The sequence below is a fragment of the Leptopilina heterotoma genome, unplaced genomic scaffold, assembly GCF_015476425.1.
Source record: "Leptopilina heterotoma isolate Lh14 unplaced genomic scaffold, ASM1547642v1 Lhet_208, whole genome shotgun sequence".
Taxonomy (NCBI): domain Eukaryota; kingdom Metazoa; phylum Arthropoda; class Insecta; order Hymenoptera; family Figitidae; genus Leptopilina; species Leptopilina heterotoma.
In genome coordinates, this window is record NW_025110923.1 from 46509 (window position 1) to 72500 (window position 25992).

At 31.0% G+C, this 25992-nt stretch overlaps 1 protein-coding gene across 1 annotated transcript in view; it reads left to right on the plus strand.

Annotated features, from left to right (window-relative positions):
* LOC122501304 (autophagy-related protein 16-1-like) overlaps positions 1-25992 on the plus strand; it is a 109519-nt gene that overhangs the window by 28423 nt on the left and 55104 nt on the right. The window contains exons 4-5 of the mRNA XM_043610648.1: positions 15129-15213; positions 19980-20126. Of these exons, the coding sequence (XP_043466583.1) occupies positions 15129-15213; positions 19980-20126 (232 nt within the window). The remainder of the gene's footprint in view (positions 1-15128; positions 15214-19979; positions 20127-25992) is intronic.

The window sequence follows — 25992 nt, forward strand, 5'->3', positions numbered from 1 at the left end:
TTTAAGTTAAATTAGATTATATTTTAGTCATTAAAAAAATAGACATGTTCATTAAGATGGTATATAATAATTTTAAAAAATTTTTCTTTATAAAAGAAAGATTCTCATTTCTTTGTCCATTAGTATTTAAGTCATTTTCGCCTTTTATGCTATATATGTTGAGAGAGACTGGCGAAGAAAATGACTTCAATTAATTCTCACGACACTGGCGCATGGAATGGTTTTAATAAAAATTTCGAAGGAGAGACTTTTCATAAAATGACCCCAAACCTTTTTCGTTGGCGTTTTAATATCAAATCTGTAAAATTTCAAAAGAAGAGGGAATAAAGGAGAAAAAAAGAGAGAGAAAGAGAATTTTCTTATTACCTTTACTTTTGTTCTTGCCTTTTCATTGTATAATTTTAAGCATTGCTTCTGGAGTTCTAATATATGTATATATACGTATATAATAGTTCAGTTGGACTTTTGTTGACAAATCTGTAACCGGAGAATTACTCTATATACCAAAAAAAGATGTTCCTCAAGGGAAACTAATTATTATAAGGACTGAATCCATTTCAAATCAGGCAGGTCGACTAACTTCAAGTTATAGATTTAGCTGTCGCTAAAATATGTTATTGTACATGAAAAACAAAGAGACACGTATTTTTTTATTTTTCAAAAAAGCTAAATTTAAAGAAGTTACGCACATTTGAACTTTGAGTGGTAAAACTCGATTGAATAGTGAAAAAAAATTGTTTTGCTTGAAAATCTTATTTATTTTCAGAAAATCATCCCCTTTTTTTATAATTTTAAATATTTTTTCAAATTTCAAACTGGATTTTGAAGAGGACAAGACCATCTACAAGATCCAAGAAAGAAAATTAAATTATACTCAAAAGAAAAAAAATGACAAGCAAAACAATTTTTTTTCACTGTTCAATCGAGTTTTACCACTCAAAGTTCAAATGTACGGCCGAAACTCGCCAGGTAGAAGTAGAAGGGATTATATCAGTGAGAGTTGTGACTGTGTGAGTGCCATGAAATTCAGGGCCGAAAAGTTTTGAATTGTAATTTTTATATGGATGTTTTTTATTTAAATTATTTAATTTATATTTGATTTATAATTTTTGTTTATTTTGTGCTATATTTTATATATTCCCAGGTGCGAATTTGGGTTGGCCGCCAGAGTTTGAAGGTTGACCCAACTTTGGCAAGCGAAGTTTTGCTTGCCAGAGTTTGCCCAACTTTGGCAAGTACTAGTGCCCACATCACAGTGGGGCAAAAGTGGTTTGTCGTGGACAAATCAGTCTAGAGGTTACAAATATTATTCGTTTTTAATAATTTTTTTTTTAATGAAAACTTATAAAATTGCGCATCGATCTGTGGTCGTAGAATTTTGAAAATTGTTAACAATTTTTTTTTATTTAACAATAAATATGAAAAAAAGAGAGAAAAGAAATTGTATTCAAGTATATTTTTTATTAAAATGCATTTCTATTCATCTATGTTACAATAATTGAAAAAGGAGTTTTAAATAAACAATATTTATAAGTGTAGACTAAATAAAAAATTTATTTAATTAGTTACAAACAAATAAATTTACGACACGTACTTTTTTAAGACAAATTAAAGTATTTATGTTTTTAACACAATGTTTTTTTAAGAAAATACAAGGATTTTATTATTTATAAGTACTACTCGTAAAAAATAATTATTTAATAAAAATTTGTTTAAAAAATGTTAGTTAACAAATGCATAAAACAGTCAATTTGAAAGATAAAGGGTTCGTTTTAATTCACATTATTTACTAATGAACAAAAGTTATTATAAATACATTTTATGGACATGTTCTGCAAGATTCCAATATTATTTTATAAACAATAGTTAATTAACAAATAAATAAAAATGTCAATTTGGAAGATAAAGGGTTCGTTTTAATTCACATTATATACTAATGAACAAAAGTTATTTTTAATTTATTTTTTTAATTAAATTTTTATTTATTTAACTGCATATTTACAACAATTTTTGAATTTACCTTAAAAAAAATCATACAGTTTGTTAACCCTTTTTTTCCAAAATTAAAAATGGCTGATCGGGTTTTGTACATCATAAAGCCCTTAAAATTTTTATAACAGCTTTTCAAAAAAATCAGTTAAAAAATTAAGCTAAGAGCTTTAGTTTACTAACGCATAATATAAATTAAAACGAACTTCGTAGTTTTAAAATTAGTAAACTTACGTATTTGTTAATTAAGAATTTTAACAAAATTATTATCATCATTTTAAACAATTGTAGGTGCTGCAATTTAACAAAATTTAAGTAAATTTCGATATAAACCAAATAAATTGTCTCTGGGTGCACTGAGAGAAATGGACCCAAGTTAATACAACCAGAAAAAAGTGGTTAATGAAATGCAGTTACTGGACCAACTTAAAATTGTCTTTGTAACATGTTTTCTGGTTACAGTAACCAGAAATTTAGTTATGTTAACTAAAATTGCCAAAAAAAACAATCCTAGTTGTGACAACCATGATCTGTGGTGAAATTTGTCTTCAACTACGAACACATGTTATAGCACAACTTTAGTGAAAAGTTGTAGGAAAATGAAACCTGGTTGTAGTAACCAGTCAATTTGTTAGATTTCAGTAGTCGGGAGCAAGCGCAGTACGTCTTTATACTTTCTGCTATAGTTTGACTTTTAACACAACGTAGAATGCACTCATCAAGTTTTTATTTTAAAGTATTTTATGGTTTTCCATCTTTCTTCTTATTAACAAAAGTGTGTAAAGTAAAAGTGAATATGATGCTGTTGATGTAAATCTTTTTACTTATTTTAGTGACAGTATTGTTGACAATTAATTAGATAAATCCAATTAATGATTTCATATAACCTATATGTTTTTAACGATTTTTAAAATTATTTTTATGAAAACAAAGGATGGACTACATTATTTATAAGTATTGTGAAAATAAATTCTAAAATAAGAAGATGAAAAAATATATAATTTTAACCTCTTAATCATAGATAACATATTGTTTCCTGTTATAGCTTTACATTCCCATCCACAATTTCAGTGTCAACCATGATCCTGGTTACTATAACCAGGAATTAAATTTATATTAACCATGTTTTATCGTCAAGACAACTATGTTCAGTCATGTTCGAACAACTTGAATCGTAGTCAAAGACGTTTTTCACCACGAAAATTTGGTTGTATGAACCAGGAATTTCTCTCAGTGTGGTAATAATTACGAAAGATATGTGATTGTTAACTAATTATTGTTTATAAAATAATAAACAAACTGAAGAATGCAATTTATCAAATTATGACTTGTTTCCATATAAAATAATCAAATCTGATATCTTGACTTATTTTCGAAATTGACATTTTTATTCATTTGTTAATTAACTATTGTTTATAAAATAATATTGGAATCTTGCAGAAAATATCCATAAAATGTATTTATAATAACTTTTGTTCCTTGGTAAATAATGTGAATTAAAACGAACCCTTTATCTTTCAAATTGACTGTTTTATGCATTTGTTAACTAACATTTTTTAAACAAATTTTTATTAAATAATTATTTTATACGAGTAGTACTTATAAATAATGAGATCTTTGTATTTTATTTAAAAAAACGTTGTGTTAAAAACATAAAAACTTTAATTTGTCTTAAAAAGTACGTGTCGTAAATTTATTTGTTTATAACTAATTAAATAAATTTTTTATTTAGTCTACACTTATAAATATTGTTTATCTGAAACTTTTTTTTCAATTATTGTAACATAGATGAATAGAAATGCATTTTAATAAAAAATATACTTGAATACAATTTTTTTTCTCTCTTTTTTTATATTTATTGTTAAATAAATAAAAATTGTTAACAATTTTCAAAATTCTACGACCACAGATCAATGCGCAATTTTATAAGTTTTCATTTAAAGAAAAATTATTAAAAACTAATAATATTTGTAACCTCTAGACTGATTTGTCCACGACAAACCACTTTTGCCCCACTGTCCCACAGTTGGCCCGACTTTGCAAGTTAACCATTACGTGCAGAGTTTAACCAACCTTCGGTTCCGGTTGGCCGAACTCTGGGCCACGGTTGGCCCGACGGTTAGAAAAACTCAAGAAAAGCAGTATAATTGACTTATAGTTTTTTGGTCGTCCAAACTCTGGGCCATAGTTGGCAAAACTCTAGATACGCAGTTTCATTGACTTAAACGGTCGGGCGAACTCTGGGCCACGGTTGGCCCGACGGTTGGCAAAACTTTGTGAAACGCAGTTTAATTGACTTACATTATTTTGGTCGGCCGAACTCTGGGCCACGGTTGGCCCAACGGTTGCAGCTTTAATATACATTTTACGTTATGCACTCCCATGTGAGCGTAGCGTAGTGGTCAGTGTATAAGTCTTTGGTGCGTTAGGTTAGGGGCCATTCATTAATTACATAAGGGTTTTTAGGGGAGGGGAGTTTGGAAAATCTCTACATGGCCTTACGTCGGAGGGATGGGGGGGTCAAAGCCATTCTTACGTATAAAAATACTTAAAGTCGACATTCGCCCGGGAGCGAATTTATACACAGACTTCACTTAAACAATTAATTTGCTTAGTTAATTAAGCATTTTTAATATAAGAAATAAATAATAGAATTATTTATCGTATAGGATTACAATTAACAAACAATAATTGGATTCATAGGCATATCGGATAGAAGAAATACCTGTTTTTTTGCTTTTAATTTGCAATTGCCTAAACAAATTAATAATCATTTAACAATTTTTGAAAACTGTTGACGCGAATCGATTCTGTGTAAAAAATTAAGGAATTTTAGTTTGGGTCATTTTTTGTCCAAGTCGTATTTTGTTCACAAAATTGTTTTAAACAAATTATGCTGAATAAATATGGTGTTTCATCCCAAGCAAAAGCAATTGGAAATTAAAACCAAAAAACAGGTAGGGGAGACTGGGGCGAAAGGTTAAATTTTGCATAAATTATTTTTTTTAGACAATATAATACGCTTAGATGCAAATATTTATATATCAATATTGTAGGGCAACTTGTCTTCTTCAACTTTCAATAAAAAAGTTTCTGATATTTTCGCATAAAATACATGTTTTGACTTTTTTTGAAAATTTTGTTTTTTTTAAGGCTATGTCCAAGTTGTGAAATGTAAACAAACCAAAAGGTTACTACACCAGCACTAAAAACTCAATTTTGCGACAGCCAATTCTCCCACAAAAAATAACATTTATACACTTTCTTTACGAAAATGGAAAATTAGAGTATCAAAGTTTCCAAAAAAATCATTTTTGACTATGAGCAATAAAAAGCAATTAGTAAAATAACTAATTAAAATGACCTGTAAAATGGCAGTTTTGACGCGTTTGAGTATATCAACCGCACGGATGATGAAGAAGTTTCATGTCAGCGATTGGACCTTCAACATGTGGAAGGGTAAATTTTTCCCTTTCCTCCTTGAAATTACAAGAGAAAGGGTAAAAATTTCTTCATCGTCCGTGCGGTTGATATAGTCAAACACTTTAATTTTTCGCGACGTAAACTCTTTTGCTCTCTGCGCGTGCGCAGACCGTACCAAGGTCGCAATGACATCACCATGCAAAAAGGCACATTTTGTTTTTGACTGAAACTCAGTGGTTTTCTCATTTTTTCAGTTATTCAAAGTTTAGTAACCAAATTCGATACTTTAGTTCGCCATTTCCATAAAGAAAATGTGAATTTATATTGATTTACGCAAATGCGAACAGCGAAAAAATGCCCCATTATAGACCGAATAGTGAAGCATTTTTTCGCGGTTCCCATTTGCGTAAATAAATATAAATTCACATTTTCTTTATGGAAATGGCAAACTAAAGTATCGAATTTGGTAACTACACCTTGCATAGCTGAAAAAAATGAGAAAATAACTAAGTTTCAGTCGAAAACAAAATGTGCATTTTCGCATGGTGCTGTCAATGCATTCTTAGTTTTGATTTTGAATGATACTCAGTGGTTTTCTCATTTTTTTCAACTATGCAAGGTGTAGTAACCAAATTTGATGCTTTAGTTCATCATTTCCATAAAGAAAATGTGAATTTATATTGATTTACACAAATGGGAATAGCGAAAAAATGCTTCCCTATTCGGTCTATAATGAAACATTTTTTCGCGCTTCCCATTTGCGTAAATAAAGATAAATTCACATTTTCTTTATAGAAATGGTGAACTAAAGTATCGAATTTGGTTACTAAACTTTGAATAACTGAAAAAAATGAGAAAACCACTGAGTTTCAGTCAAAAAGAGAATGTGCCTTTTTGCATGGTCATGTCATTGTGACCTTGGTACGGTCTGCGCACGCGCAGCGAGCAGCAGAGTTCACGTCGCGAGAAATTAAACTGTTTGACTATATCAACCGCACGGACGATGAAGAAGTTTTTACCCTTTCTCTTGTAATTTTAAGGAGGAAAGGGAAAAATTTCCCTTTCCACATGTTGAAGGTCCAATCGCTGACATGGAACTTCTTCATCGTCAGTGCGGTTGATATACTCAAACAGTTTATTTTTCGCGACGCGTCAAAAATGCCATTTTACAGGTCATTTTAATTAGTTATTTTACTAATTGCTTTTTATTGCTCATAGTCAAAAATGATTTTTTTGGAAACTTTGATACTCTAATTTTCCATTTTCGTAAAGAAAGTGTAAAAATGTTATTTTTTGTGGGAGAATTGGATGTCACAAAATTGCGTTTTTAGTGCTGATGTAGTGACCTTTTGGTTTGTTTACATTTCACAACTTGGACATAGCCTTAACTTAAATGGCTGGGGCTAAATGTTAAATTCCATTTTTAGCCTACTAAAACTATTTTCTGATAGGTGTTAAGTAGTAGATAAGTTAAAGTATACGTAAACATGTGATTAAGTTAATAAAAGATCTTGTTTATTTAACAAAAGCTTTAGAATAGTTATAAAGTTAATAAATTGAAATTTCAAAAAAAAAATTTTTTTGGTTTATTTCACGTGAGCGGTTTTGTTTTTAACAGAGTACTTTCCTAATGTCAAATAAATAATTTTTAAACAAATAAACCCAAAAGAACGAAAAATAAAAAAGAAAATTTAACAGCATGTAAAAATACATTTAACTTTTCGCCCCACCCATTACACAAGCCTGCAAAACAATAAAATTTCCGTTATCTGAGATCGAGAAGTCATTTCCCGCAGTATTTGGTGCGCTGAATCCGAATCTGGCAACGAAAACCTCCCATCACGTCAGGATTTTGAGAAAAGTGGGGGTAAATTCCCAAAAATCATGTTTTTCGCTGTTTTTGTAAATTTCTATCGGGTAAATCCGACGTGCTAGAGACTTGTCATAGGAGTCAAATTAAAGCCTGAACCCTGTACTTTAAGAAAATAAAGCGATATTGCTGACAACAAACTAAATTAGCCATCAAAAATGATTTTTTAACAGTTGGCAATCATAAAAATTGACTGACACAGTCCGTAAAAACAACTATTTTAAAAAGTGATTGGATTCGCTTAGAATTTATTGCTTTGGGGTTTTCGGGGTCGTTGCTTACAAATATGTCAAAATAAAAAATCTGTAGTTGGATTCATAATCAACGACCCCAAAAACCCCCGAGTAACAAGTTTCAAGTGAATTGGATAAATTTTAAAAAATAAGTCCGCCATATTGGATCCGACATTTTGAATTTTAATAATCTGACTCCTGCTGCACCACAGGACCAGTCATAATGCAATCATTTAGTGCTAACCGAGATGATGTTTTACACGATGCATCAAACACCACCCTTAGCTTCGTTGTGGTACTTGCTTCCTTCAACACCGCATGGTGCGGTAAGTAATTGATTGATTCTGCAGATTCCTTTACTCGAGACATATGACCCAATTTGAGATAATCATCCAAAAAATCCTTATACCGTTGTTTCAGTTGATCATCCTTTCTAAAGCGTCGTTCCATTGCTAGCAATCGTCTCTCAGCATTCGCTCGTGACTCTCCAAGCTCCTCAAAATTCTTCTTTATAGGCAATTATGACTTCAAACTTTCCATCTGGTGCTCGATTACATGTTTTTAAAAATTGCTCCTCGCATTCCATTTCCTCAGTCAACATCATTTTCGTTTCACTTCCCTCGTTGACTTCCCAGAACCTTTGTACTTGTTGATGCAACGATGCTTCGCTTAAAAATCCGCAGAATAGATTTGTTTGTTTAGTTTTAGCGTTAGCTGTCGATAAATGACCTCCAAGAATCCATCCAAACTTTGTCAGCTGCAACACCGGGTGTCCGTGACCCTGCTTAATTTGTTCAGGCTCGAAGCAATCCCAAAAAATAGTAGTGCCTAAAAGAAAATCAACAGGTTGAGGCTTGTAAAAATCGGGATCTGCGAGTTGGATTTGCTGAGGAATGGATAAGAAATTAATGTAAATTTTCTTTATCGGAATGCATTGAGAAATATTATTCGTGATGAAAAATTCCGTCCTAACTTTATACGAATTCTGTACAGATTTAATCGTCGCCGAAGTACATGAATTAATATTCGTCTGTGTTAAATTAATTCCCGATACAGTATGCGATACCTGATTTTCCTTTAAGTTTAATTGCTCACAAAGTTCCCTGGTCATAAAATTTACCATAGATCCGTTATCAAACAGCGCTCTTACCTTGATTTTTTTACCCACGTCATTTAGAATAAATATCGCCACTGTTGACAAAACCTTCTCCCCTGTGTCTTTGTGCGCAAACATGTTCACAGAAACACTAGAACCTGAATTCACGTCACCCTGTTTATCAACTTCCTTTGACTTTTGATAATTATTATCTGATTCAAGTTGATTGCCCAAATGTAATAGAGAATGATGCTTTTGATTGCATTGCCTACACAAACGTGAAGATCTGCAATCTCTAGCTGCATGTTTTATGCCCAGACAATTAAAACACAAATTAAGTACTTTAACTTTCGATCTTCTATCTTCCACCGACAAATCGCGAAAATTCGGGCAGACGTAAATTCTATGATCCTTGTGACATAATAAGCAATCAGCTGAATTTTTACCGACCGCCATATAGAGTATGCCATATGAATTAATGTTTTATTTGTTTCTCGTTTTATTCCCTGATTCGAATTTGTTTTAGTTGCCGTAGCATGCGAAGCATTCTGCAAAATAGCTTCCATCATTTGACAACGCGTTTCCAAAAAATCGATAAATTCCGCAAATTTTGATAGTTTATCTGACACAACCTTTAATTCCTATTCTCTTTTCGTAACATGGTCAAGTTTTGTAGAAGCTAAATAAATTAACAACGTATCCCACGTGTCGACCGGTTCCTTCAGCTGCTTGAGTATGCGCGTGTGTTTTTGTAAATTATCGGATAAAGTACGTAATGAGCCTGCTAAATCTTTTGTCACTTGAGGCAAATTAAACAATTGTTGCACGTGATGATTTATTATTAATCGAGAATTGTGATAACGTTTTTTTAATAATTCAATAACAATTAAATAATTATCTTCAGTCACCTCAAATGAATTGATATACTCTTTGGCTTGACCCGTCAACGCAGATTGTAAGTAATGAAATTTTGTTATTGTGTCAAGAGAAGTGTTTCTGTGAACCATCGCATTAAAAGTGTCAAAGAAACTTTGCCATCGCTCGTAACTACCATCGAAATTAGGCAAAGTGATAATAGACAGTCGCGCATGCGATGATGAACCCCCACTAATTCTATTTGTCAATATGGCCGCTTCTGAATTTGACTGTGTAGACCTCGAGAGCTCTAAGCATTTAGCCCTTTTACGTTTCGCGATATTTTGCGTGGAAAAGAAGGCGTTTTCAAAAGTCTCCCACTCCCTATATTCTATTTCAGGTAAAATCGAGTCAATCTCGCCTTGAATTTGTTCAAACTCCGACCAAAGCTGTTCGAACTTTTCTAATCGCGATTCTTATTCATAAATTGTTTCAACATCTGGATTATATGCTTCTACATAAGTCTTAAAACGAGTTGCTTTTGATTTTACAGCTGTACGATGCTTCTTTTTTCGTTCTAGTTCTGACATCTTTGGTCGAATCGAACTAACTTTATTTATAACAACAAAAAATAGTTAAATCTTACCTAATGAGTTGCGCTTAGTTCACAGGAGCAAACATCAAATAAAAAAAATACAATTAACCAAACAACATCCGAGATAATGTCCGATGAGCAGCCGTTGAGTTGCCAATAACACCTCTTAATGTCCTCTTTCAATTGATAATTCGTTTCGATAATTCTTTCCTTCTCAGATTGATTGCCTTTCCATTAGATAGTTTTTGCAGTAGTTAAAATTCAATGTAGAGTCAGTTGATTAAAAGATAAGATCCCAAGATTTAGTTTAAAAAGTTTCCATAAATAGTATCAATAAAAATGAGCTATCTCCGATAATGATCAAGCGTCGCCATGTGCTTGATAGCGTCCTTTTATGATTCACAAGCACCTTATCATTTTCACACGAATTTTCACTATCTTCCTCCGAAATTATTGGATAAATCCGGTTCGAAGGACCAAAATGTTGCGTATAGCGTATTAGTGAAAAATGAAACTCATTAATGAAAATATAAGTACTTGGATTTATTTGAATTTATATATGAAATTTACATGACTGAATTTTCTGGCAATTCGACCAGTGGTACGGAGATAACTACTTGCTTTCTTGTCGCATTTTCCCCCTTTCTCTCGTTCACATTCGTCATTTATACGTCATTCATACGTCACAATAAAATTTCTCTCACTAGTTCATTCCCCTCAATCTTATCAATTTTCCTTTTTCCGACAATCTCAGACAACGTTATTTAACTTTTCGTCCCAGGGTGCGTTTTTGGCTTTAACAACAAATATAAAAAATCTGACTAAAGATATTTAGCAAACACCTTTAGGTATCTCTTCAGGGGACCCAAATAATACACTAAAACAATCGCGGTGAGAATAAATGCAAAAAATATACTTAAAAGTTGATATTTTCTTTTACGAAAAAATTTTCAAAAGTAGGGTGAAGAAAAATTTAAATATGGACACCACAAAAATGATCAGAATGTCACATAACTCCGGACATTTAATTAGGGTGATAATACCCTTCTATAAATAAAATTGCAATTCTCTAACTATTTCCGTTCAAAATCTAATGAATTTTAACTGTTTTGTCAGTTTAACCTTTCGCCCCAGTCTCCCCTATATAATAATTTTTACAATTTTCCTATAAATTTAATTGTTAATTTTACTTTAAATCCATTTGTTTATCCTTGGAATGAAACATCATTTATGCAGCATAATTTGTTCAAAACAATTTTGTGAACAATATACGACTTGGACAAAAAAATAATCCATAGGTACTAAAATTTCTTAATTTTTTGCACAGAATCGATTGGCGACAACAGTTTTTAAAAATAAAATGGTTTTATTAATTTGTTTCAACAATTAGTGTTAAAAAATTGGAAATTATAAACAAAAAACCTCTTTTTTTAGGTTTGCCTGTTAATCCAATTTTTAATTTTTAATGCAATGATTAGTTTCTTTATAAGACTTAATGGGTTAAATATTGAAATTAATATTTTTTAGCGTTTGTTAATTTAATTAATATTGTTTAAATAATCGATTATTGAATAGTTATATTTTTATTCTACTACTTTTAAATGTAAGTTGATTATATTAAAATGATCTTGTGTAAAAAATGATGACTTCCTTGTAAAAATTAACAATATGAGGCATTTGTTAATTAAAATTGTTTAAATAATTTAAAGGTGTTATTTCATTGTTTTAACTTTAGAATGAAATATGTTAAAAGGTTTTATTAGTAAACTGCATAAAAAATAAAGAATTACCTATAAGTTATTATTACCTACAATTCTATTATTTATTTGTTTATTAAAAATATGCTTAATTAATTAGGGTAAGGGTACCCAAGAAGGCCACCCATCCCCAAACCGTTTTTAACGATATATCATTATTCGACGCTTCTTAGGCAAGCTCGTGGTAAATTCCTACGTAAGAAGGGGGAGGAGGGGTCCGAGAAATCTTATGTATCCTTACATGGGGAGGGGGGGGTCAAAATTGCCTAAAATCGTCCTTACGTAATTAATGAATAGCCCCTTAGGGGTTCGATCCCAGCGAGCGTTAGATATTTTCGAAAATGTATGTATGAGATTGTGTTTAATAATAATATGTAAAGGTTATATTAACCCGTTGCCTGTTTCCGACCCACGGGTGGGTCGTGAAAAAGTATGGCCATAACTCTTTCCGACCCACCCGTGGGTCGTGTTCACTATCACTCAAAATAAATATAATTTGTATATAAATTGATAGATATTTTTCTTTATATCAATATTATAAGAAATTATAAGGGTCATTAATGATATTTTAGAAAATAATTGAATAATTAGTTATAATTTAAATATATTATACTATTTGAAAAAGTATCAGATTCCGCTGGGCAGTTTGGGACAATCATGTTGTATTTTCCTCAAACAGTTAAGGGGTTAGGCTGATGTTCCCGCTAATAATAACGTGTTAATTGTTTAAATAATTTAGTTTTTTAATAATTTTTTACCTTTGGCTGTTGAAGTTGGCCAAACTTTGAAAATTGTGGTTGGCCCAACTTACGCATCTAAAGTTGTGCCAACTTTGGCGTCAGTCTTTGGACCAACCATTGAAATGTATAGTTGGCACAACATATGCATTTTAAGTTGGGCCAACTTCCTTATGAGTTGTCGTGCCAACCATCGTAGCCATTAGACGGCGAACCGTTATCATCTGTATGGTTGGCCCAACCTCTGGCACGAGAAGTTGGACCGACTTTGTAAAAGTTGGCCCAACTATAGGCCGACCAAAAAATCGCACCTGGGTAAACATGAAAAATAATAAAATAAATAGAATAACAAATCAAAGTAATTTAAAAAAAATAATTATATTTAAAATTCATCGCAAAAATTAAATTATTTCTTATAAATAATAAAATTCTCTATAGGAATTCAATTATTTTCAATACAATTTTAATAAACTTTAAAAATCAAATATTTAAAATTATACCTATTAACAGACAAAATTTTTAATTATAACTATTAAAGAAACTCCATTATTTTAAAAAAGTTTAAAGATATTCTTCAAAAGAATTTAATTAAGATTTTTATAAATTTTAATTAAATTTTTCGCGAAAATTCGATTATTTTCATAAATAATAAAATTCTGCGAAGGAATTCAATTATTCTCAAATTTTTTGACAAAATTCTTTGTAAGAATTCAATGATTCTTAATACATATTTTTAAATAAGGTAATTAATAAATTATCGTAACTTCTATCTCATATTTAAAGATCATATGATTTAAAATGGTTGATACATCCCTGAACGTTCACTCACTAATAGCATTTTAACGAACCTCTCTACGGCGGAATCGTCTAATTGCTTTCCGCCGTAGCGAGGTTTGCCTGTATGTTTTATTTAATTAACTAGAAGCATTTGAGTGACAGCATGTAAATTGTAACAACTGCATGAAGTGAATGTCAGTTGTTACAATATCAAAAATGATGATTTTTGGTATTGTATTGTTCATTTCTAAATTGAAGACAAACAATTTTTTATAACAATTTTTATTAATTATTCTTAATTTTTGGCTCGACATAATAGTACGTGATAGCTCCATAGAGATGGCAGCACTAATATTGTTTCGAAATGAGAAAAACTTAATAAAAAATTTTTTCATTAATTTTGAAGTCGACTTTAGAAAAAACATGAGATTTTTCATAAAAAATTAGTGTTATTACATTTTTGACAAATATTTTACATTTCAAAAGAATCTGCTAAATTTTGGAAAAAATATCTATTCTCATTATCACTTGTAACAACTTCACAACAGGAACATTTTTTACAATAAATCACTTTATTAAAAAAGTATACACTAAATGTGGACAAGCAAGGCAATTTTTTGAAGCTTAATCCTCATAGAATTGATATTAAAAAATTTACTTTGTTAAGTATAAAGGTCTATTATTTATTTAAAAAATATCAAGCAGAGAAATATTTACTTTTGATCTCTAAAAACCAATGTGCCTATTTTTTTACTTGTAAAGCTTGCATATAATTTTTAAACATATTGCAACAAGTTCGTACATAAAAACTAAACATTTTTCCTTTTGGAACCCCATCTCTATAATTCACTGTTTCTGAGATATTCCATTTGTAACAACTGCACAGCGTAACAACTGCACCTAGTCTCCCCTAGTATAATAATTATCCTTACTCGGGAGTTTTTGGGGTCGCTGATTACGAATCTGACATCAGTTTTCCAAAATACAAAACGGTGAATCTAATATGTGGACTAAAATGTTTAGAACTTGATCAGATTCGTTTGAAACTCAAAGAAAAATGCTCTAAACACAATTCAATTCAACTATATTTTTTTGTTACTCTTAATTTTGCAAAAAAAAACGTTTTTTGTTCATAACTTAAAAAAAATTTTAGGTCACCTATAAATGTTTTTCTCTAATTTTGTAGAGTTTCTTTAGACTCATCTTTTAAGCCCTTTTTAAACATTTTTCGTCCATATTAGCAAGAGATATTAAACTTTTAAAATTCTAGAATTTTGGAAAATATTACTTTTTTAAAAATTTTGGTACAAGATGTAGAAGTAACTTTAAAAGTCGCATAACCAACTTGTAGAGCATTAAAAAAAGATTAAATTGACCTATTTTTGAACCTAATTCGATTAGAAATTTTTACGAAATTATTGCTGTTATTTAAGAACCAAAAATTATGAAAAATATCATTTTCAAAATTTATAGTAAACATAACTTTATAAAAGCATAAGTGTTTAATGTAATACAATTTATTTAATAATAAATAATAAAATAAACTGTTCGAAAAAAATCTCCATGAGAAAGCAAAGTGTTCCTAAAATTAACACAATATACATTCATCTTTTAACTTGGCACCGGTGTGTAATAGTTCTAGTTCAGAAATAATTTTTAAATTTAATAAATTATTCTTTCTCAAAAACTCCTTTAAATTAAATTTTTTTAATTCAGAGAATATTTTACTTATTTCACAGACTCTTTAATAAAATACATTAAAATTTATGCATACTTTTTTTGTGGCTTATTTTCAGATGCAAATTATCTTCTTAGTTGCGTGAGAGACGATACGGTCAAGCTTCTCGATCTTCGGATGAAGCAGATTGTTGTTTCATTCAGGTAAGTTTTTCAAATTCAGTTTCTCTTGTTTATGAGTAAAATAAGCAATTTTTGATATAATCAACAAAAATGTTTAATAACAAACAATTTTTTAATTACTAGAAAAAATTTCAGATTTTTAAATTCTCAAAATAATTTTAATTTTAAAAGAATCAAATCAAAGAACGTAAGTTTGATTAGTAAAGGGCTGTTTAGCTAGTTAAAAATAAAAACTAGCTAGCCAGCTTTATTAAAACGAAGAAGACAATTTAGAAAATAATTTTTCAGAAACTTGGGAGTGAAAATTAGGTATAGAAATATTTTCAATGTTTTCTTTTGGGATGGGAATATTTGTGCGCAATGTAATTCGAAATTTCATTTGAAATTTCATTTTGTTGACACAGTGCACTAGATTTCGAAATCCAATTTTGGTTACTTATCGTTTTACGTTTGTGGAATGATGGCAGGGTTATTTCGCACCGATGTGGTTTTAGATGCAATTCTCTCGGTACTGCGGTTTGGCCAGATTACAATGCGTTGCTTTGCAGATAGTGACGGTCGTCTGTCAATCACTCACATATCACGCGAATAAAAGTAAAGGCGAAGCTTCGTGGTTTTTAATTAAAATATTCCCTTTCCCTCTCGCGCGATCTCTCTCTCTCTCTCTCTCTACCGCACTAGATATCATAGCCCTACCTACCGATAACCAATCAACAATTAATGACAACCTGGATTTAACACAAATCGCAGTTTTTAATATGCAGAATTAGTTCTTTTTATTTTGCTCGTCAATATTCTTTTCTAATCATTCAGTTTCAGATTAATGTTTTCAGTTGAATAAAGCCTCTCTTGAACTGTATGAAGAAACTCTTCTAGTCATTGGAAATAATTTGTTTATTCAATATTTATTCTTTACAAAGCCTTGTGAAGAGAAAGGATTTTATCGACGTTGCTGATCTTTCTACAATGAATAATCCGAAATGCAAAAATCAAACAAAATGTTCAGTTCTTAACTGCTGTGGCTCTGAACTAGAATTCCTTTTTAAATAACAAAATATCTGCATTTTACTGAAAGGAGTTTATCAAAATTAGTAGCAAAACATATCAAAAATAAAAAAGGCATTCTTCGTCAACAGAAGCCCTCCTTCTCTTCAAAATGGGTTGGAATAGAAAAGCTCGGTCAGTCTTAAAAATTTTCTAAATGTAGTTACTTTTTATTGTTGATTAGCGTTCATCAAAATTCAAAATGGCGAATCCAATATGGCGGTTAACTTTATTAAAATTCATCTTACTCACTTGAAATTTGTTACTCTGGGGATTTTGGGGTCACTAAATACGAATATGAAATTTTTATAATTAAAAATGGTGGATCCAATATGGCGGGAAATTTCTACAATATGCATTGGATTCACTTGAAATTTGTTCCTCATGGGTCGTTTTTGTTGCTGAATACGAATTTTTCAATTTAATAATTACAAATTTATAAAATGTCGTTAATTAAAAATGGTTTATATTATATTCGTATTCAGCGTCCCCAAAAATCCCTGAGTAACAAGTTTCAAGTGGATCCAATGATTTTCGACTACTTTATTATAAGCAAAAATGTAGCGTAAAACTTTCCTGAAAATTTAAATTAAATTTTCGCCTACTATATAGATTTAAACGGAAATTTTTTTTTAATTTTTAGCAATGTTTCACGCTAAACATTTATTGAAGTAGGAGATTTAAATTTAAATCTTTACACAATTTTCACTAAACTTTGCAAGTAAATACTTCGAAGTTTACAAGTGGTAAATTCCACGTCAGTTCAACACACTAATTTTCATGACTTGTTGGGATTTGGATGCACTTTTGTAAATTTATTACTTTTATAGTGATAAACAACTCCACCAAATATTTTATCAAAATTTTAAAAATTACCAAAAATATGTCATTTTCAAAATTTGTGTCTTTTTTTAAAATGCTACAACTTTGGTTTTAATTAACCGATTTTGGATTTTGAAAAAAGGATTTCTTAAGTTTTAAGTATATTTTAAGTTAAAATTAATATAAAAAAAGTTCAAAAAAAATTTTTTTTTGAAAAATTAAAAATCCGTTTTTGAAAAAACATTATCTTTGATTTCTTCAAAATTTTACTAAATGTTAGAGCAAATGTGCTTTTCATGTCTTGTAAGTTTCATCTTGGGATCTCAAAGGGATTCGGAGTAAAAAAATAAAACGTAACCACATATTACGAACATATGGGGCAAAATTTCTGAACTGTCCAGGTCAAAAAATAAATTTTCTCTAAACTTTGCTAAAATGTTACTATTATTAGTAGAAGTGTAAATATTAATTTTTTTTGAATTTCATAAATTATTTCTTGAGTTATGGAGTTTCAAAATTTTGTTTTTTTTGAAAATATCTTTTTTTCAATTTAATATATTGATAAGTAAAATGAATCAAATTTAAAGTATGAATAGTGATTTTTAAAGGGGTTTTCACGAGCTATAAGCTAGTGACCTTTTTTCCTATGGGCCATGTAAAAATCAGAGTGGGACCATGAAAATTTTTAAGGAAAATAATAATTTATCATTATTTTACATAGAAAATGATGATTTATAATTAATTTCTTCAAAAAGTTCCATGGTCCCACTTTGATTTTTACATGGCTCATAGGAAAAAAGGTAAGCTTTCGATTGGGATAGGTTAGAAAAAAATAAAAAACACCGATTTTGAGATATATTGAAATTAAGAATTTGACCTTAAATTTCAAGGTCGAATTGAAAGAAAACAACATTTTTTTCATCTCCAGCTTATCGCTCGTGAAAACCCCTTTAAAAATCAATATTCATACTTTAAATTTGATTAATTTTACTTATCAATAGATTAAATTGAAAAAAGATATTTTTCAAAAAAATCAAAATTCTGAAACTCCATAACTCAAAAAATATTTTATGAAATTCAGAAAAGATTAATATTTACACTTCCACTAACAATAGTAACATTTTAGCAAAATTTAGAGAAATTTCATTTTTTGACCTGGGCAGTTAAAGGAATTTTGCCCCATATGTTCGTAATATGTGGTTACGTTTTATTTTTTTACTCCGAATCCCTTTGAGATCCCAAGATGAAACTTACAGGACATGTAAAGCACATTTGCCCTAACATTTAGTGAAATTTTGAAAAAAATCAAAGATGATGTTTTTTCAAAAACGGATTTTTAATTTTTTAAAATTTCAAAAAAAAAAATTTTTTTATTTTTTTTTATTATAATTTTAATTTAAAATATACTTAAAACCAAAGAAATCCTTTTTTCAAAATCCAAAATCGGTTTATTAAAACCAAAAAAAAAAAATATTTGGTGAAGTTGTTTATCACTATAAAAGTAATAAATTTACAAAAGTGCAGCCAAATCCCAACAAGTCATGAACGACTCTCAAGTACATCTTTAATAAATTTTTAGGAAAGTTTCAGTGCTGTGTGGGTAGCGACCCCAAAAGCCCCCGAGTAACAAATTTCAAGTAAATCCAATGAATTTTAAAAAATGAAACTAAAAAAAGAAAAAGGACTTACCCTATATTTTAGAAAATACGTCAAATTTTCAATATTTGGGGGCCATATTGAATCATCTATTTTGAGTTTTCAATTCTAGTCAAAAATATCAAATTCATTGACTTCAGATACCCTAAATATGATTAAATTAAATAACATTTTTTGAACAAGCCACTTGTCTTTTTTTGAAGAAAGATCCAGTTTTCAATTTTTAGTATAATCTTCTTGTATAGTTAAAAAAATTCTTCTGGATTTAAAAGCGATCAGGAAAAAATATGATTCGGTCAAATTAGAGAGGCTAAATCCAATTTTTTAACGGATTAAAAAATATTTAAAAGGCGCATTCATTATGGCGAACATAAAAGTTGACGCATTTTCCTCAAAACATTTTATCGGTCGCTTTTGGAATCTCTAAATATATATAAATACAAATTTTTATTGAATTACAAAAAAATTCAAAAGTGCAACGACAACAAAATTTTCTCTCCTTTTTGATATTTTCTAGAGCTGTGCAAAATTCGATTCGAATCGAGTTTTTTTCGGTTTTGGGGAGTCGAAAATTCGACACTTGAATCTTCTAGGTCGAATGTCGAAAACTAGGCCAACTTGAATGTCGGTTTTTCGACATTCGAACTGGACTGACTCGAATATTGAAAATTCGACATTGGATTCGACATTTTAGAACTCCAAAACCGAACAGAACTCGGTTCGGTTCGAATTCTGTAGTAACTAGGCAATTCGAAAGTCTTGTATTTTTTATTTGAATTTTGAGCAATTTTTGATATGAGCAAAAAGATATCTTTGGAATAATGTCTCTTTAATAAAAACTAAACTATCCTTATCCAAAAAAACATGAAAACCCAAAAAATATTCAGTGCGAATTAGTTTGTAATTTATAATCTGTAATAAATAATTCGCGAGTATAACGCGTCACAAATTGGGAAGTAAAGTCATATATATTCTTTTTGGCGCTTTTAGCAAATGAGTTTTCAATGATCCAGGTCGTTGGATTGTAGCCAATTGGAGAAGGAGAGCAAAATAAAAAAGAACCTTCGTCTCAGGACCAGACGCTGTTTAATTACTTGCCATCTGCTCATGTAATTACTTACCTTTAGGTCCTCTTTCTTCCAGTAGACGAATCACAAGAATGACAAATTTCTTTAGACATTTTGCCTCGTTTTTTTTCATTCTCATTTCCTTCGACTGTCTTCTATAAAATTGAATTAAAATGTGATTATCCTGTATTTTTCCAGCGCCGATGGCTTTAAAGTTGGTTGCGATTGGGCACGAGCCACTTTCAGTCCTGACGGTCAATACATCGCAGTTGGCTCCTCCGATGGATCGGTTTACGTCTGGTCCGTTGCTACAAGTAAAGTGGAAACCGTTCTCAAAGATCATTCGTAAGTATAGACATATTAAAAATTAATACACTCTTATTTTCTTTAATAATTATTTATTATTACTAATTATTATTATCATTATTATTATTATTATTATTATTATTATTATTATTTTTTTTTTTTTATTCACGGGGGAGAAGAGGAAATACATTAACGCATGCCCAGGAAGATCCCACTTACCTGGGGTATGTCGGACTCGCACGAAATGCAAGGAAAAAAAAGAAACCTCACATACCTGCTTTTACGGCAGTCACAATACCGACTAAAACCTCTTCTTGATTCCCCTGGGTTTCGAACCTTCTATCCACCTACGGAACTACCTTTCGGCTTCAGACTTCGCAGATGGATGGTCCCATTCAGTCGCTGGCGCGACTCTTCCGTGCCGCTCTTCTTCTGGCCATTATTTTCTCCTTGTTCTTGACAGGGTCTTCTTAGCTTCCTCTAAGGCAGTCCTGAAGACCTTGCACCGACCTGATCCAGCGACGTGTTGGATGTTCTCCTTTTCGCCGAACTTCGCCTTGCATAAGAAGCAGCATGGGCTCTTCTTACAATCTGCTACCTTATGGCCGGCTTCTCCGCACTTGAAGCACGCAGCTGACCTATCTACTGCTTGGCAGTCTCGACCTATATGGCCATGGCCAAGGCACCTGTGACACCTTGTGACCATAACTCTTCTACTTATTCTGCAGGACACAAAACCGATTTTAATGTGCCCTATCTTCTCCAGCTTGTTAGCGTCCTCTTGGGAGGTGACCACGACAGCGAGCTTAATACCTCGCTTATTTGGTCCGAGGACCGTCACCTTCCTGCTTCCTGCTGGCACCGTAGATAGTTTGTCCAGGGCTTCTTTGACATCCTCCTGTTCGGTAAGGGTGTCCATGTCGCGGATCTCCAGCACAGTCTGCCGATCCGCCATCTGCACCTTACCTAGATCGCCGATCACCTTTGTCACCTCCTCGGTGAACAACTTCCTGTTCGAAGACCCCCCAATTTTAATAAGGAGGTCTCCCTTTTTAGTGGGTACAGCTCCCACAACCCTTGTCTGGCTGGCCTCCAAGTCAGCCTCTTTTCGAACCTTCGCCAGCACCTCGGCAAAGGTAGTTCCTTCAGCCACTTTGACGACCATTGTGGCTCTTCCCTTCTTATCTGAAGTTGTCTTTGGTGCCGTTTTCATCTCCTTGCCTTTGGATCTTTTAGGAGGTCCCTCCTCCCTTTTCCTTTTTGGATCCTTCGCAAGCTCAGGATCACTTCTCTTTCACTTCTGAGCATCCAAGACGACGTTTCTCAACACGATCGCGTTACAGCGATCTCGTCTAACTCTACGATCCTGTCTGGTCTCTTCCGACCAAGTCAATCCCTGGTAGAGACTCTCATCCTTTTTCGTAGCTGCTACGTGCTTCTCCTTGATCTCCTGTATGAGCGATTTCATGCTTTTGAGTCCGTCCTTGAATGTCATATTGACATTCTTCTGGACCTCGCAGGACTTCATCATCTTGCTGACCTCCTCCTCCATTTCTAGAATGCATGTTGCCTCTTCCTCCCGCAGCTTAATGCATTCATCTCGATCTTGGTTGCAGCTTGCAATGTCCTTTGCCGAGGCATTACTGAAGACAGAAATGCAGCTGGCTTGACTCGTCACGCTGCTCGTACTCCCTCGTCTCTCCGACCTTTCCACGATGATCTGTGGCACTACCAACGCGTTGTTGCCCTCCTGCATCTTTGGGCCACTGGCCACCGCCCTCACGCTCGAAAGCGCTTGACGATCGGAACCAGTGAGGGAATTAGCCGTAGCATTACCCCGCAGGTACTCTTCCTCGTTTTTACAATCGCTCATGATGGATGTTTCTTGTTTGCTGGTTTTGGTCCGCGTCGAGTATTTGATTTCCTCGATACCACCTATTTCTAGGAAGCTAACCTATCCGCCACCTGGCACGCGTCTGATAGAGGACCAGCAACCCCGCGCAAAAGAACATCTCTAATGCGCCCCAGGTAGAACAAAAGTTCCAACCGGGCACGGAATTATTATTATTATTATTATTATTACCTAATTACTACTTATTTATGACTTATTTCATAATTATTATTTCTTTAATATTTGTATATTTATCTATTTATTTTATTTTTATTTCTCTTCTATTAATATTTTTTGCCTTTGCTTCTCTTTTTCTTCTTTTCTTTCTTTTTCCTATTTTCTTTATTTTACTAGCTCCTCCGACGGCCGCAAGCGGCCGTCTACGGTGCTAGTTTTTATATGTCCATTGTCCAAGTCCATTATTTCATTAAAAATTATATTCAAATTTTTTCAGTTAATAATTTGCTTATTTATATTTGAAATGTTGACGTTTTTTTTGACAATGCAAAATAAGATTTATTATGAGTACTGTCTCTTAACAAAAATAAAATTTATATATTCGCGCTCTTTTTAAATAACATACGACTGCAGCGCCACCTTCACATGTACAAACAATTTTAAAAACACTCTTCTATTAAGATTTTACATTCTCATTGCCCATTCTTTACTTCGATACTTTTCGATACATTCGACCTTTCCACTCCATGTCTTTTTTAAGAAAAGATTTCACTCTGGTGTCTTCGAAAATTTTTGCGAGTAAATTTTACGATAGGAGAAAAAAATTATAATTTTTGGTTTTGGGAATAAAAGAAAAGTGTAACATTTGTGAGTTGCTTATTGATACTTTTTTCTTTCTTTTTTTGGAAAAATAGAATTAAATATGCGACTCGCACCTCAACAACTGTTGGTCCTTTTCTTAATAAAGCGGACATAAAAGATATAGTACGAATAAGATTTTAGGAGAGTAGGATTTATGGAGTAATTTTCGTAGACCCCAAAAAACTTTTCGTGAACGTGTCGTAGACGTGCGGGTGATGTTGAAACAAGAGTTTTCAAAAGAGGGGAAGAAGTCCTGAAAAAGAGAGTTTAAAATTCGTTTTTCATGGAATTCATCGATCATTCGTTTTTCTATATTCACCACACGATATTCTCACTTTAACATTATTAATTTAACATTTTTTTCAACTTTTACAATATTTCAATGACTATAATCACAATTTTTCCAAAATCACTTCTCTAACTTTTACAATTTTATTCTTTCTTTATTCCATTGTTAATCATTTATATAAGTGCCTATTGTTATAACAACAATTTTGACAATTTCATTTTAATAGGGGAGACTGGGATAAATCCGCTCACTTTATCTTTTCAAGACGGAACAGTTTTATTTTTTAAATATTAAAATTCGTCTTATTCCCGTCTTAAGTTTAATTTATTTTCGATAATAAACTATGAGTTCTACAAACAATAAATTGGTTTAATAAATAATGATTATAGGTTTCATGAATTACAACTATGGATTTGAATAATGTTATATTTTAATAAGAGAAAGTGAATTGTAGTTATAATTTTGGTTTTAACAAGTCATAAATTTTGTTATTGTTAAAATATAATACGTGAAATTATTTTATTCTAAATTTTAAATTTAAAACTAAGTGAGCGGCTTTACCCCAAGTGTATTCCTCACATTTATAGCGTCAAATCGCTAGTGAGCGGGTTTACCCCAGTCTCCCCTAATTTAGTCCAAAACCAAATTTTTTTAATTTTTCTTTCTTAATAATTTTAAAGTATTGATTTTAATAAATCTATGTATTTTTGCCTTTAAAATTAAAAATATATTTTTCATTTTGTTGTTATGAAAAGGTAAATACTTTTAAAAAACTTAAAAAATCATTTTAAAACTGATATAAACAAATTCATTTTTGCTTTTTAATTTCATTTCAATAATTTAGGGAAGAGTGAGGCAAACCGGACCCCTCTCAATATTTCCGAAATGTCGAAATTGGAAAAGGTGTTATTTACAAATTTAAAACAACCATGTTTAGTACACCTTATTTTTTCAATCTGACAGTTTTAGCTTGCGTTTGTGCGACGAAGGGAGCAAAAGTTTTTTTTAGTTTTTTTCTACACTTTTACAAATTTTTTAGTAAGAAAATTCTGAGGAAATCGTGTAATGTTTCCAAATATTAGGTCTTAGGTTTTGAAGGTACACACCTCAGGAATATTTACCACTAAAAATTTTGATGAATTTGCAAAGCGTTTCTTTTTTACAAACATTTATTCTCAAAATGGGCCTGTGGGGAAAACCGGACCGTTTTCGGTGGGGCAAACCGGCCATAGGATATTTACATTGAATTAAAGTTTCATAAAAATTATTTTTAAATAAAATGTATGTTTCATTAAAATATTTACTTACAATGAAAAATAATTGTCTTCCAATGAGAATTGGACCCTTTAATATTGTTTCTCTAATAATGACAAAGATTTTTATTTTTTTATTTAAAAAAATATTTATTTAATTAAAATTCAATCTCGTATTATTATTTTCATTACTACAACCATTGTTTACATGATTCTTTATGTTTTTATTATTGCAGATTATGTAAATGCAATATTATAAACAAAAAACCAAACGGTCCGGTTTGCCCATGGGAGGGTCCGGTTTACCCCAGGGGGTGGGGCAAACCGGACCTTTTGCAAAAATTTTTAAAGTTAACACAGCAACTAAACAATAAAAGATGAAGTATAGGTGTCTCTGGGAAAAAGTTGCGCAATTAAATGATCTTTCAAACAAGCCATCGAAAAATGAAATCGGTTGATTCGTTTTGTCACAAGAGTCAAAAAACCGTTAGGGGGGTCCGGTTTGCCCCACTCTCCCCTACACATATGGTATTTAAAACAATTTGAACAATTTTATTTATTTTTTGCTTATAACTGAATTTTTCACTTCAAAATTAAAAATGAATGAGTATTTATAAAAATAATTTGAACAATTTTACTTTTGCGCTTAAAACTGAATTTAAATTATTTATTCCGTTATTAAAAATTAATAGGTATTTATAAAAATAATGTTAACAATTTTATTTTTGACTAAAATTGAATTTTTCATACCGGATTATAAAAAATTTATATCCATATTTATAACAATAATTTGACAATTTTTATTTTCGCTATTTTGGTAAATATTCTGATAAGATCATGAACAATTGTAATAATTATATATTTTTGCATTTATACTTAAAATTATATGACAGCTTAAAATGCTTGCATAAAATGTAAATAAATAAATTTTAAAAAATATGGAAGAAATAAATGTATAAAAAATACACTCTATCATGATGGAATTTTATCTGCATTTCTGAAAACTCGCGGGATGTCTGGAGACAAAAGTGTGTATATATATATATATATATATATATATATATATATATATATATATATATATATATATATATATATGAAAAAAGAAAGGAGGAAAAGGGAATTTATAAAATAAATTAAATTTTGAGTTTCTGAAGTTTATGTTGATATATTTCAAGTTTATAAAAAAGTCTGTATATACCTTAGTGTTCTTTTGATCCTGCCGACGAATACGTTGACGTGACATACTACACGAAAAGAGTACCCAAGAGTTTGTAATTCTAGCAGACACCTTGAAAGTGCTGCGCATACCCACCTGACACGAAAAGTTCTTGAGTACTTCGACTCTTTTTCGTTGGGAGAAAAGTCACTGTAAGAAAAGAAGTATATATTTACTGGAAACAATATATATATATATATATATATATATATATATATATATACTGGAAAAATATTCGACCTAAATTCCATTACTTCAACTTTCGATGGGGAAAATATCGAGAAAGATTCACAATATCGAGAATTTATTTTGTACTTAAACTTGAAAGCTTGTTTAAACTTTACTTTTCAATTTTTTTTTTGTTTTTGTTGCTAACATTATACTATTGAAAGTGTTGCTTTCGAAAACGAACGCATATCAAAGTTACTTTGCGA